This window comes from Callorhinus ursinus, unplaced genomic scaffold (assembly GCF_003265705.2).
Source record: "Callorhinus ursinus isolate GAN/ISIS: 27379988/994484 unplaced genomic scaffold, GSC_fseal_2.0 scaffold48, whole genome shotgun sequence".
NCBI classification, from domain to species: Eukaryota; Metazoa; Chordata; class Mammalia; order Carnivora; family Otariidae; genus Callorhinus; species Callorhinus ursinus.
Genome location: NW_027397110.1, coordinates 6,626,274 through 6,641,106, shown reverse-complemented (window position 1 = coordinate 6,641,106; position 14,833 = coordinate 6,626,274). Strand labels below are relative to the sequence as shown.

Sequence of the window (14,833 nt, the reverse complement as noted above, 5' to 3'; positions counted from 1 at the left end):
CCTCAGTTTCCCCTCTATAAAGTGCAGAAGTCAGGTTAGGTGAGTGGCTTACAGGCTTTTTTTCCCCCCAGAGGAACCCTTTAAAAAAATTAAATGTCAAACGGGACTCTTGTATATAAAACATGAAAACAGAGCTGCTCTGGCTCAGGGACACGGGCACAGACTGCTGTCTTCTCAGCCCTCCCTGGGGTGTCTCCCAGGGATCTTAAGGCTTCATGTGATTTCTACGATCGCTCTCAGTTCCAACCTTCGACAATTCTGGGACTTTACATCAGAATCCTGAGTTTCAGTCTGGGCTTTTCTACTCACCACTATGACCTGGGACAAGCCATTTACTTGCTTTGGTCTTGAATCACCTCCTCTGTTGAGGGTGGATCATCTATCAGAAGCCCTTTATCTAGTGTAGTTGAGACAGGTAGTTGGTCAGTTAATGGAAAACGTCCACTGAAGTGAAGAAATTGTTATAAAAAATGATGTATGCAAATCTTAAATGTTTTTAAAACATTATTTCACTAAATTATTAAGTTAAAATAAAACACATCCATCACATTCACTTAAGCATTCTTTTCATATAGAGACAAGGCCTCTCCTTTGAGGATAAGTCTGGTCTTAGGGCAAGAGCAACTCACCTTTTCTCAAGTCTTTCAGAAACACCCAACTTGACTTTCAGAGAAACCATTCTCCACGGTCATACATCCTTGGCTTAAATAATAGTTTCTCCAATAGCAAGTACACATCAGGCAAATAGATTTGGGAACAAAGAGCTGGCTCTTGGCGAATATACAACCCAAGGGCGGGAGGGGGGGAGCAGAAGAGCCTGTGAACCTCAGAAGGTGACCTATGGGATCTGAGAGGTCAGTGGACATGGGTCTCTGCCAGTAGGTTGGATGGGAGGTGGCGTGAAGCATCCATCACTTGGCTGTCACATGGGTGGGTATACCTGAAGAGCTCTGTCCTAGCTAGCTCACAGAGTTGTTCCAAACCAAACTGATGCGTTAAAGTCTAAAAAGTACAAAGCTTTCTCCTGTTGAAGGAAAGCCAACCTACTAAGGTTAACCAGCCAGGCAGGGGTGTGACCAGGGCTGGACCCAGGACTTCAGACTCCCTTTTAAGAGACAAAAGCCTTGCCCTTGCCATCAGTGGGATCACTGAATGAGCAGCAGAAGTATGTAGTTCAAGGCCAGAGGCCCAGGACCGTTGGGCATCCTGTCCGTGGAGGCCTGGATGGTAGGAGGCTGACATGCATGTGTGTGTGGTTTGTCAGCAGGAGAGCATGCCTTTCGCTGTGGTGGGAAGCGACAAGGAGTACCAAGTGAATGGCAAGCGAGTCCTCGGCAGAAAAACTCCCTGGGGGATCATTGAAGGTAATTCAGTGCATCTTCTTGAAGAACTGGCCGCTGCTGGTGAATTATGCTTACTTATTCAGCATCTAGAGTTCAGGGCACTATCCTGGCATGTCAGATACAAAATGAAAGCCAGCCAGACCCTGCCGTAAGGAGCTTACAGTCTAATTGAGAAGATGAGTCTCAGAGACAGGGAGCACTGAAAGAGCGATTTAGCACCTGACCGGGAGGCCCTGACTTGTGCGTCAAAGGAGTGGAGAACGGGGAGAGACTAAAAAGCACTGGAAAAACCGGAGGAAGGTTTTCACATGAAAGGGGACATGATCTGACAAACTGCTGGAGGGTGGTTCGGATGTGGCTGTTTTCGTTTTGTCGGGAATGGATGTGACCTCGAGAAGGTCAATACCGGTTCTGAAAGGTCTCAAAGAATTGCTTCCGTGATCTCATTCAAATATGATAACCCTCGACGGGGAGCAGGGGAGGCATGCCTGTACTCAGAACATTAGCCCCCGAGGGCCACGAGCTTCAGACAGGTGAAGGGTCTTGCCCAAGATCACACAACTTGGTGGTGGTTGAAACTGAGATTTCAGGGCTGGAGTTCAAGTCCACAACTGAATTCATTTCAGTTCCCAAACCAAGTTCGTCCCATTGGATCATATTGTCTCTCATTTGCCGATGACACTGTGTTGAGATTTTTTTTTTTAATGGCATTCTCTCATCCACCTTGAGTTGGAATCATTTATGAGGAAGTCTGTCCTGTCCATTAGATTGTGGGACTAGGGCATTCATGTCTTAATCACCTTCTGCTCCCACAACGCTTAGCAGGTGGTTTGCAGATAGTAGGTACTCAATCTGTATTGAATTAGATTCATCGTGTAGTGCGTGACCGTTTTTAAGATGGTTCGATTGTTACATTCTGTGTGTGTTACTGTTTTCCAATCGGATTATAGCTCCTTGAGGATAGGAATTGTGTCTTAGGCCTTTGGCCAGCTTTTAGACCCCCTGTGTATTAATTTTATTTCCTATAAAATGGGAAATCTAATAGTCCTGATTAGCTGCTGTTTCACAGATTCCAGAATAGTATTGTGCCATTGTTCCCGTGTCCAGAAATGCCCAGAGGAGCGAACCTCTGGAAGGCTTACAAGACATCACCTGTCCTGTGGCTGTCTCCTCAATGCCTTGGTGACGAGAACAGAAGCACGCCTGCTGGGTGTTGCTACATTAGTGAAATGACCACCTGTTTTGTTTTGTTTCGTTCACAGTGGAAAACCTCAACCACTGTGAGTTTGCCCTGCTTCGAGACTTTGTCATCAGGTGAGATGCACCCCTTCCCTCAGAGGGCAGGTTAATTTATGTGGGGTCAGGAGGCCATCCATTCAGGTCCACTTCCTCCATCTCCAGGTCCCTCTGACAGAGCTCTCTGCCCCCCGTTCTAGGTCCCATCATGAAGCAGAGGGGGCCGAAGAAGTATTGTTACTGGCTCTCTGGCCTGGGTCCCAGTTATTGGGCCCAGGCCGCGGGAGTGATGCGTTGACCTCAGATGTGGTCCGTCTCTCCCTCCCCACCCCTAATCACACCCCTCTCTCTCCTCACCCTTTGTCCTTCAGGACCCACCTCCAGGATCTCAAGGAAGTGACACACAACATCCACTACGAGACCTACAGGGCCAAGCGGCTCAATGACAATGGAGGCCTCCCTCCGGTGAGCGTGGACACAGAGGAAAGCCACGACAGTAACCCCTGACGGCCCTTTCTCTGTATCATCACACATCCCCACTTTTCCACACACACATCCCAAAACCACCACCAACCACCTTCTTGCTTTCTACTCTGTCCCACAGGCCTGTCTGGTGTTTGTGGAGTTTGTCTACAGTGTGTGCGTGTGTGTGTGTGTGTGTGTGTGTACGAGAGGGAGAGAGAGTGTGCGTGCGTGTGTGTGTGTGTGTGTGTGTGTTTACCTGTGCAGGGGTGAGGTATTTTCACTGCCCTCCCTGGTAGGTCCCTTGTAAGTTTGGTTCCTCCATGGCTGTCCATTATCTGTCTCCTTTCCTTGTGTCCCAGAACAAAGCCGTGTGCCTCACTCAAGAGGTCTTAGGGGAGGTTTCACTTAAAAATGATGGGGAGCAGGTGAGCCACAGGTAACTCTTTCTTATCTCAGAGCCGCCCACAAACAGGGACTGCAGAGACTCTCTGAGGACAGCTTTGGAGCTGGACCTGGTGGGGAGTGGGTGGTGGGGCTTGGCCGTCCAGGGTAAGGCTAGGACTTCCTAGGAGAGGGAAGGTCAAGGGAGAGCAGAGTCGGCTGGAGCTGGGCTCCTGCAGAAAGAGTTCGTGCCCAGAAGTGGAGAAAAGAGCTCCACCCTTCAGCATGTGTCGCCGCCACTGTCCGAAATCCACCGCCTGTCGCCGTCCGTCCTGGTTGCTGACTGCTGCTTTCCACACGCGCCTCACCTCACTCCCCTCTGCTCCCGCCTTCTCCCCCTTCCCTCATTGCTTCATCCTGCGCCTCTCTGACTTCTTCCACTTGCTTGGAGTCTAATCCACCTTAGCTACATTTCCATATTTAGGATTTATGCCCAGTCTACTTCCAAAAAGGACTTCAGGCCACTTTAAAATAAAATCACAGCCAAAGCACGTGACAGAACACACTGGGATTACGGGATTACGAGAGAAATCAGACCCACAGAGATGAGCAGGAAAGAAAGTTTCCGCAGCGCAGGGTGGACCCGTGTGGGCCCAGGCAGAGGGGGAAACACGATGAGTTACCCAGTTCCCAGTAGCTGGTTCGAGAAGCACACGCGCTGGTCCAGTGAGACAGCCTTTCTTTGGGCACTGAGTTCTAGAAGAATTAAATCTAAAGACGTATCAAGAGCAATACACAACCTTTGCCTTTCTCAGTGGTTTGGCTACAGAGGCAAATCGGAGACACCACCTCACTTTTCTCCATCCAGATTCTTCCTCCTGAACAAGCTGTCTTCTCTACTGCTCGCTTCTCATTCATGCTTGAGCCCCTCTGGACTTCTGTTCTCTCTCACTGTGCATGTCTGTCTGTCTGTGTCTGCTTTTCCCCGATTCCCGCCTCCTGACTCCTGCAGACATTGCTAATGATACCCACAATCATACAGTCAGCCTTTTCTTGCCACCCGCTTCAGCCCTGTATTTATTAATGCATAGATTTCCCCCACTGGTTTTACAAACAAGTTACTCTTTCTCCTTCAGTCTATCAGGTGGCTGAAACTTGGGGCTGGGGGAAACAGTTTAGCCTTAGGTAAAGGGAAAACACCAACTAGCTACCATTTACAATGACCTCATACAACCTCCTGTTCCATCTCCTGGTCCAGCCCTCGGTGTTTTACTGGTCCACGACAAATCCCAGCATTTCTAGTCTCTTATCACTTAGGTGCTAGGAAAGCACATAGACTTCAGACCAAGACTCGGTGGGCCAGGGGAAAGAGGCGGGTGACCCCAAAACCTATGGTCTCTGTCTTTCTTGGAGGTTCTTTACCAATCCAATACACATCCTCCCTCCCCCACAAAGTTATTGCAGGGTAAGCACCTGTCAGGATAGAACAGCATTAGGGTTAAAGCCCAGAGGTTGCTACATTTCCACAGGAGAGGGATCCCCAGTGTATACAGTGGGCAGTCATGTGGGCAGACATGGGACTGGCCACTAGGACTGGCAGGGGAGGTCTAGTGGGGTGGTGGGCGTTGGAGAGGTGGAGTAGAGGATGGTGCTTGGCACCCCTACACCTTGATGTCAGCCTCCCTGGAGAAGCTGTTTTATGTGTCTGCTGCCGGCCACTGGTCTCCACACCCTCAACCGTTCTCACCCCCCTGCAGGGAGAAGGCCTCCTGGGCACTGTCCTTCCACCTGTGCCAGCCACCCCCTGCCCCACTGCTGAATGAAGGCCATTTCAAGCGCTGCTTCTCCCTCCAATCCTCCCAGCTGTTATTGCTGCAGGGCTATGCCCTTTTTAGAGCTGTCCTTGCCCAGCCCACCACCACCACAGCCCCTCTCAGCTCTCAGCAGATTGGAGGGCCCAGCTATCTCTTTAGGACAGTTGCTTACCCCCTGTATCCAAACCACCCCCCCCCCCAGTGGAATGGGGTTCTCGCCAGCACGGCCCTCGTCCATCGTCTGTGTCAGCCGGTCCCAACCCATCCGTAGGGGGAAAGAACTCATCAAGAGCTCCTTCTACCCTTGCAAACCCATACCAGCTACTTGTAACCATCTCTAAGGGGAAATGGCATTGCTCCCTGTCCATTCATCTGCATGAGCTACTCTTGGCTTCCTTCAGGGGTCAAGAAAGCAACTTTTCTGCTTGTCAGATTTGTTGAGGTCAGCCATGTGAGCCCCAGTGTGGGACAAGGGTGTCTCCTTCATTGCTTAAAGCTTATTTCTAATGATGGGTCACTACAGATGTGGGGGAGCCAGGCCTAGGGTCACTTTAAAAAAATAGCCATTTGTGGCTGGCCCCAGAGTTCAGCTTCATGCCCTCCCCACCCTGTAACGCAGCCGCTTAGAAAGAGTGGTTTTCCTGAAGAGACGTTTCTGGAATTGACTTCCTTACTCTCAAACTTAAAAAAAGAACGTAAACACAGACACGAAACTCCAGAAACCCATGGGATGTGAACTCTAGGAAGAAAAAAAAAAATCACCCTTCTGTCCACTTAGCAATAAGAGGGATCTCTTCCCACCTACTCTGACTACTCCTGCCCCAACCTCCACCCTGCTAATGTGAGTAATGAATTAGCCTGGCCACAGTTGGTCACTGTAGGCTAGTGGAAAATACCCAGTGGAGGGCAAAGGCCCCCATCAGATGCATGAATGTTTGCGAATGTTGGCTGCCACTGCCCCACATACTGTGTCTGTATGGGATTCTCCCCGCCCCGCTCCCCCTTTTCCCCACTGTCTCCACCTGGACACTACTTTCTCAAAGGCTGGTGACTTGTGGGCCATTCATCCACAACTAAGTCCTGATGGAGCAAGAGGCCCAAGCCTAGGGGATGCAAGAACGACCCATTTCTTAAATGTTACCAGTCCCAGCCAACTTTTGGGTGACATTATGGTTAAATTTCCCAATTGAAAACAAGCCAACAGACCCTCAAACTGGTTGTGTAAATGTTGCTAGACTTTATGTGTTGTACAACTAAACATTGCTGTTTGAACAAGAACTGTCCGGCCTGTGTCTCATTTGTGCTCCTCACTCCTTGGCCAAATTGGCCATTACATCGCGCGGGTGGAGGGTGAGACAGGGATCGTCTTGGTAAGAAGCGGCCACAAAAATTATAGATGGAAAACATTTCATGAGATCAGTTGGTCTTCATTTGGCTTGAGGTTGGACTTCAGTCATTATTCTACGGAGTTTTGTATTCAGAAGGAGTGATGGAGCTATCATGCTAGACCTTGAGGGATGCTGTGCTCTGTATAGCCTGTCTCCTTCAATGAACACAAGGTTTATTTTCATTTAACTAATTTCCTAGCTTTTCCCTCCTTCCTCCAGAAGGCATAAAACCCAATTCTATGAAAGGAGTGGGCCCATCTTGCCTAAAGACCTGCCTACTGTGCAGTGAATACTTTAATAAGAGTTAAGAATTTACATCTAAAGCCCTAGTTTGTTTCTTGTCTTTTTCAAACTTAAAACAAACTTCCTCTCTTTGAGTTTCCTAATCTTTTCTGTAGCCAGCAAATAACACGACTTTGTCTCTATCTTTCTGAATTTGAATGTGATGGCCATATGCAATTGTGTTCGGGGCCTCAATATTCTGTAGGGTGAATGCAAGGAATAGAAGAGTGGTGGGGAGTCATTCGGGTAAAATAATGGGGATCAGGACCAGAGCAGCAACGCCACACGGAGATGGAGAGATATGGGAAGATCTGAGTGATAGAGTAGTTCTGCAAACTTAAAATATTACAGCTAAGAGAAAGCAGTTCTTTTAGTCCAATTCTTTCATACAGATATGGAAACTGAAGTCCAGAGAGCATAGTTGTCTTGCCCAAAGTTGCACACTTAGTTACCAGTGCAAGAGGAGGACTCTATCTCAATGCTCATTCTACAGTTTCACACCATTCCTATTGTATTTCATTTGTTCCAATAGTCTTGTGTTAAAAAAAAAAAAAATCAGCTTGGGGCCCTTGGCTGACTGAGTCCGTAGAGCATGCGACTCTTGATCCCCAGGTCGTGAGTTCGAGCCCTATGTTGGGTGTAGAGATTACTTAAAAACAAAAAAAACAGCTTCCAACTGATGACATATCTTTATTTGGCAACTTTTTTCCCCTAGTGGTACATTTAAAAATGATGCATCTTCTAAGTGGCAGCATCTTAAACTTGATGAAATACGGTAATCCAGAAGCTGTTACCTTCCCTTTGCTTGAAGCCCTTTGGCGCTGTTTTGTGAATTTTAAAGGAAATAAGCATGTGGACAACATTTTAGTCCTCAAAGCGATTCCAATATAATGTATCCTACCGGATCCTCACAATCACCGTTTCGAGGAGGCAGGCCAGTTATGATGGTTGACACGGTCTCGATCTTGGAGCCGGCACAGATCCTCCCGACACAGCTCTCGCGCCCTTCCCTGAATGCTGCCTCACAAGAAACCGGCTCAGATTCCAGGCTTTTTCTGGTGGGGAGAAGTTCTGCTCGCCCTAGGAGAAGCGAGAAATCCTTCTGGACCCTTTCTCCAAAGGGCGTTAGACTCCTGCCCCGGCCACGGGGGACGCAGAAAAATCCTGCTTCTAAGCTCTATTCCCGTGGGCAGCCGAGCAACCATGCCTGGGCTACCACGCAGGAGCCAAGAGGACAAGTGTGGGTCCAGGAGGCCACTCACTCAAACCTCTGCGCTCCAGAGGCGGGGTCAGTTCCCTGGGTCCGCTCCCTTCCCCCTCAGCCGGCATCTCAACGTGGACACTGCCTAGCTCTCTGACCACCGCCCCTCACGTGACCAGCCCCTTCGCCCACCCCCCCCCACCCTCGTCCTTGCGCCATAATCTCCGCCCTCCCCTTCAAAGCCCCGCCCCCGGTTTGGCGCAGGCCCCGCCCCTTCCCATCTGAGGGGTGGCAGGAGGGGGCCTGGAGAAAGATGGCGGTGAATCAGAGTCATACCGAGAACCGCCGCGGGGCCATCATCCCTTTTGGCGAAAGGTGCCTGAAGGGAAGCCGGGGGGCGGGGAGGAGTGCTGTCAGAGTCGGGAGGAGACCGACGGGTGGGGCTGGCGGCTTGCAAATTCTCAGCCAATCGGGGCCTTACCCGCCTTTTCCGGGCGCCGCAGGCGGAGCCCCGTCCCCGCCATTGGAGCCCGCGTGCCGCGGCGGGCGGTTAGGGGCTCAGAGGTGGCAGGGGCTGGAGCGCGTGGCCTCGCTCAGGTAAATGCGCGGTGCGAGGCGCTCGTCGCCTCAGAAGAAAGGCACTGGTGGGGTGTCGCGCCGCCCTTCCGGGTCGCGTGCAGCTGCCGTTGGGAGCGCCAGACCTCCGCGGGGTGACCGCGGCCGGGGCGGGGGTCGGGGGAGCGGCGGGCGCGCCCCTCCGGTGCTCCCGGAACACCGAGGCGGAAGAGACGGGAGGGCGGACCACTCTGAGGATCCCGCGCTGTCGGGGCCTCGCCCCGCCCTCAGAACCTCCAGAAGCCCCCTTTCTATTCGCCCCGACGGGGGTGCGGGGATGACTGCCCTTACTTTACCGTAAAGCTGGGGACCAGACCTCGAGGGAGGAGGACGCTGGCTGCGCGGGTCTTCGGGTTTCGCGCGGTGGCTGTGCGCGGGGCTGGCGGGGTCCGCCCCTCGCTCCCCTTCCCACCTCATGCCTCCTCGCCACGCGGCTCCTCTCCTCCGTCCCTCCCGCCCAGCTTTCCGGACGCCTGCGCGCTGCCCCCAGCAGTTCTTCCTTAGGCTCACGTCTCCGCTCCGACTGGCCCTCGGTCTCCTTTGCTGTCCGGCATAGCGGTGAGACCCTGACACCCGGTGCTGTGTCCCAGGGAGCCTGCGCATTTGTCGGAAAGATCCGCTAAGACAGTACCGAGTGCTGATGTCCAGATCTGGTTTCGCTGCTTCCTCCCCGGGAAAATGTTCTTGACAGATTCCCACGGGCGGTGGAGGCCCGTCCGTCTTCCCTTGTAGGAGGAGATGATGGCCCGCCCCTCGGACCGCGAGGTCTCCCTGGTCACCGGCCTGGAGTGCTTCGACCCGTGTGCAGGTGGCTCTGTGCCCTGAAGCCACTTCTGATCTGGTGTCTGGGCATCTTCTCGCTCAGCCTCGGGTCTGTCTCTCTGCTCTTCTGTGTGTGGGTTGGAGGCAGGGCATGAAGCATGTTTTAAAAAAATTGTAACAGAAACACCGATTTCATGGCCCTTTGAGTTATCTTGAGGGGGTCCGTTCTGTGCTCCTGAATGCTTAATCATCGCCAAACACTTGTAAGAACTATATACTCATCACTGCTCTAGCTACCATGAGGATCAGTAGCATTTCCCTTATTTCTCAAGGAATTTCTCAAACTGAAACAAAGAGAATTGCTTAAAATCATATGGCCAGTGCATGTGGGAGAGCTTTGACTGGGGTTGGAACTTCTCAACTCCACCTGTCCCTCAGAAACGAAAAAGACTGCCTCTCCTCCTTCTCCTCCTCAGAGAAGACCCCACCCTGTCAGTGCTCTGGCTTCTTGTATAGAAACTACCATATTTCTTTATTTTTATTTTATTATTATTTTTTTATTTGAGCATAGTTGATTCACAATGTTACATTAGTTTCAGGTGTACAACATAGTGATTGGACTGCTCTGTAAGTTATGCTATGGTCACCGTAAGTGTAGTCACCATCTGTCACCATACAGTGCTATTACAGTATCATTGTGTTCCCTATGTGTGCCTTTTATTCCTGTGACTTATTCCTTCCAAAACTGGAAGCCTGTATCTCCCCTTCCCCTCGACCCGTTTTACCCAACCCCCCAACACGTTCCCTCTGGCAACCATCAGTTTGTCCTCTGTGTTTATTTTGCTTTTTGTGTGTTTAGTCATTTTGTTTTTTAGATTACATGTATGAGTGAAATTATATGGTATTTGTCTTTCTCAGTTTGATTTATTCCACTTAGTGTAATACCCTCTGGGTCCATCCGTGTTGTTGCAAATGGCACAAAAACCATCCTTTTTTATGGCTGCATAATATTCCTCTCCCTCTCTCTCTCTCTCTCTCTCTCTCTCTCTCTCTGTGTGTGTGTGTGTGTGTGTGTGTGTATCACATCTTCCTTACCTAATTTTCTATGGAGGGACACTTATGTTACTTCCATATCTTGGCTACTGTAAATAATGCTGCAATAAACATAGGGGTGCATATATCTTTTCAAATCAATGTTTTCATTTTCTTTGGGTAAATACCCAGTAGTGGAATCACTGGATTATATGGTATCTCTATTTTTAATTTTTTGAGAAAACTCCATACTGTTTTCCACAGTGTCTGCATCAATTTACATTCCTGCAGACAGTGCACAAGGGTTTTTTTCTCTCCACATCCTCTCCAGCACTTACTTCTTGTCTTTTGATTTTAGCCATTCTGACAGGTGTGAAGTGATCTTTCATTGTGGTTTTGATTTGCATTTCCCTGAAGATGAGTGATGTTGAGCATCTTTTCATGTGTCTGTTGGCCATCTGTACGTCTTTGTAAAAAATGTCTATTCAGTTCCTCTGCCCATTTTTTAATAGGATCGTTTTGGGGTTCTTTTGGTATTGATAGAAACTACTTTAAAGAAATAGGTTGAGAAGGAGAAGATTGGTTGTATTTTGACTTCTTTTGCCTATTCAGAATACACATTTGAGAAATTCATCACATTGTAGCTGTGTTCTTGGGAGGTTTTTTTTTTTCCCCCAGCTAAGTTATAATTGTGCAGATAGGACTCTACTGATAAATAGGGAACACACTGAGTTTTTTTTTTTAACCAATATTCTAAAATTGTACAGATAGTACCATATGTGTTTATTGTAGAAAAATAAGAAAAAAAATTAAATTACCCCAGATTCCAACAATGCTTTTTACATTTTGGTATGTATCCTCCTGCACTTCCCTCCATGGAAATATATGCAACACCCCCACACCCGAGACTGCTTTGTAATTTGTTTTCCTCACTTACCAATGTATTGGGAATGCTCTCCAGTATCAATATCTACATCATTATTTTCAATAACTGGTATTCCAGTATGCATGAATCTTTGTTCAAGCCCCATCCGGGATGTTCAGGGTACAATTTGTCATTGCTATAAACATTGCTTCAGTGAACACTATTTTTAGTATATGTGCTGCCGAAGCGAGCACTTCAGTGAACACTTTTGACAACTTATCTTTGCCCACCTGTCAAAATGGTTCTTGGGGATATGTTCCTGAAAGTGGAACTGTGGAATCAGAGGATATAGACTTTTTTTTAAAAGATTAAAATGTATTTTTTAGATTAAAATGTATTTTTAAAAAATATAAAAATTCTGTGAAAAATATTTTAAATTATACAAATGTATATAGAAATATATGTTTTTGCAAAGTCACCCCATAGAATTATGTCAATTTATATTCCTCTCAATACTCAGAGTGCCCATTTCACCACACCCTTGACAACACCTGGTGTTAAACTTTGCTATTTCTGTCAGTCTAAATAATTGAATCTTGAAAAATTTATTGGTAGTGAATTTATTTTTTTCCTAAGGTTGTTGGCTATTTGTCCTTGATAAATTTTCTTTGTAAATTTTCTATGTTTTTACTAAGTTGTTAATGATTTTGTGTTTGTGGGTGGTAAAAAACATAAAATGAAATTTACCGTATTAACTATTTTTAGAAAATAGATATTATATATATGTATATATGGTGTACAACATGATGATGTGATGTACATATATATACTATGTATAATGATTTCTATAGTCAAGCTAATTAACGTATCATCTCCTCACACAGTTACCATTTTTTTGGCGTGATGCATGTGCCTGATATCTACTCTCTTAGCATATTTCCAGTGTTCACTATACTCATTTTTTAAAAAAAAGTTTTTACTTATTTATTTGACAGAGGGCAAGAGAGTGCAAGCAGGGGAGCAACAGAAGGAGAGGGAGAAGCAGGCTCTCTCCTGAGCAGGGAGCACGATGTGGGGCTCGATCCCAGGACCCTGGGATCGTGACCTGAGCGGAAGGCAGAAACCCAACTGACTGAGCCATCCAGGCGCCCTTTCAATATACTCATTAAGTGTAGTCATCATGCCTACAGTACATTGGATCTCTAAATTTATTCATCCTACATAACTACAAATTTATACCCTTTGACCACCATCTCCCCATTTCCCCTATTCCCTGAGTCCCTGGTAACCACCATTCTACTTTTGTTTTTTTTAAGATTTTATTTATTTATTTGACAGAGAGAGACACAGCAAGAGAGGGAACACAAGCAGGGGGAGTGGGAGAGGGAGAAGCAGGCTTCCCACCAAGCAGGGAGCCCTATGCGGGGCTCGATCCCAGGACCCTGGGACCATGACCTGAGCCGAAGGCAGACGCTTAATGACTGAGCCACCCAGGCGCCCCCACCATACTACTTTTTGCTTCTATGCATTTGACTTTTTTTTCTTAAGATTCTACATATAAGTGAGATCATACAGTATTTTTCTTTCTCTGGGTTATTTCAGTTAGCACCGTGTTCTCAAGGTTCATTCGTGTTGTAGCATGTGACAGGATTTCTTTCTTATGATTGAATGATACATATATATAAATACCACGTCTTCTTTATCCATTCATCCATTGACCTACACGTAGGTTGTTTCTATATCTTGGATATTGTGAATAATGCTGCAGTGAACGTAGGAGTGCACGTGTCTCTTTGATATCCTATTTTCATTTCCTTTGGATATACACCCAGAAGTGAGATTGCTGGATCATATGGTAGTTCCATTTTTATCACATTGATTGATATTCATATGTTGAACCATCCTATGTTCCAGGAATAAATCCCAGTAGGTCATGTGTATAATCCTCTTAATGTACTGTTATATTCAGTTTGCTAGTATTTTGTTGAGGATTTTTGCATCAGTGTTTTTCAGAGATGTTAATCTGTAGTTTTCTTGTCTTGTATCTTTTTCTAGTTTTGACATCAGGGTAATGCTGGCCTCAGAGAATGACCTTGGAAGTGTTCCCTTCTCCTCAGTTTTTGGGCAGATTTTCAGGAGGATTAGTGTTAAGTATTCTTTTAATGTTTGGTGAATTGTCCAGTGTAGCCCTCTGGTCTTGGGCTTTTCTTTGCTGGGAAGTTCTTGGTTACTGATTCAATCTTTTTACTTATTATTGGTTTGTTCAGGTTTTCTATTTATTCATGAATTAGCTCCTGGGAATTTATCCATTTCTTCCAGGTTATCCAATATGTTGGCATAAAATTTTTCATAATATTCTCTTATAATCCTTTTTATTTTTGCAGCATCCATTGTAATGTCCTTTCTTTCATTTCTGATTTTGGTAATTTGAGTCATCTCTCTTTTTTTAATTAGTTAATCTAGCCAAGGGTTTGTCAGTTTCATTGATCTTTAAAAAAAGACAACTTAGTTTCACTGATTTTTTTTCTGTTGCTTTTGTATTCTCTCTCTTATTTATGTCAGCTCTAATCTTTATTTCCTTCCTTCCACTAGCTTTGGGTTTAGTTTGTTCTTTAGTTTCTGGAGGTATAAAGTTAGGTTGTTAACTTGAGATCTTTATTCTCTTTTATGTATGCATATACAGATAGAAACTTCCCTCTTAACAGTGCTTTGATGCATCCCATAGTTTTGGCATGTTGTGTTTTCATTCTTACTCATTTCAAGGTATTTTCCAATTTCCCTTGAGACTTTTTATTTGACCTATTGGTTATATAAAAATGTGTTGTTTCATTTCCACATATTTGTGGATTTTCTAGTTTTCCTCATGCTATTGATTTCTAGTTTCATTCCATTGTACTCAGAAAAAATACTTCAGATGATTTTAATTTTCTTGAATTTGTTAAGACTTGTTTTGTGGCCTAACATGTAACCTATCATGGAGAATGTTCCATGTGTACTTAAGAACATTGTTGAATCACCATATTGTACACTTGAAATTAACACAACACTGCATGTTAATTATACTTCAATAAAAAATAGTAAAAAATAAAGTTAGTCTCTTGTAGATAGCATATCGTTGGATCTAAAATTGTACATCCTTTGGAAGGTTCATATATCAGAACCATTTCTCTTTAGCTGGGAACCTACTTACAAATTATAGATAAAAATATGTGAAGTATGTGAAATCTTTGCATATTTAGTAGCAGTTACTTAGAGCTCAATGCATTATAAAGACATTAACTCAAATTCAGATGATTAACTATTGGAGCTTGAATTTTTGGTGAAGTTCTTGTTAGTGCTGGAGACAGAATAGTATTTGATATCCTTAACCAAATGGTGCTGTGAAATTTCATTTGCAGTTTTTACCTCTTTTTTAGAAATTTATTGTCTCCACATTGTAACATTTACCA

General features: G+C 46.1%; 2 protein-coding genes and 1 long non-coding RNA gene across 15 annotated transcripts in view; 2 read left to right on the top strand and 1 right to left on the bottom strand.

Moving 5' to 3' along the window:
- Positions 1-6,517, top strand: part of SEPTIN3 (septin 3) — a 21,919-nt gene extending 15,402 nt beyond the window's left edge. For 2 of the 3 annotated variants that reach the window (XM_025882113.2, XM_025882115.2), the window contains exons 8-11: positions 1,265-1,364; positions 2,606-2,657; positions 2,951-3,044; positions 5,183-6,517. In XM_025882113.2, the coding sequence (XP_025737898.2) occupies positions 1,265-1,364; positions 2,606-2,657; positions 2,951-3,044; positions 5,183-5,248 (312 nt within the window). In that variant the 3' untranslated portion in view covers positions 5,249-6,517. The remainder of the gene's footprint in view (positions 1-1,264; positions 1,365-2,605; positions 2,658-2,950; positions 3,045-5,182) is intronic. The other variant, XM_025882116.2, reaches the window with a different exon arrangement.
- Positions 6,518-7,579: 1,062 nt separating this feature from the next.
- On the bottom strand, positions 7,580-8,989 carry LOC141370859 (uncharacterized). The gene is made up of 2 exons (XR_012375307.1): positions 8,447-8,989; positions 7,580-7,989 (listed from the first exon to the last, which is right to left on the bottom strand). It is a non-coding gene; the product is annotated as an uncharacterized lncRNA (long non-coding RNA).
- The window catches only part of WBP2NL (WBP2 N-terminal like), a 43,502-nt gene continuing 37,020 nt past the window's right edge, over positions 8,352-14,833 (top strand). For all 11 annotated transcript variants that reach the window (XM_073882696.1, XM_073882698.1, XM_073882697.1 and 8 more), the window contains exon 1: positions 8,352-8,485. In XM_073882696.1, the coding sequence (XP_073738797.1) occupies positions 8,424-8,485 (62 nt within the window). In that variant the 5' untranslated portion in view covers positions 8,352-8,423. The remainder of the gene's footprint in view (positions 8,486-14,833) is intronic.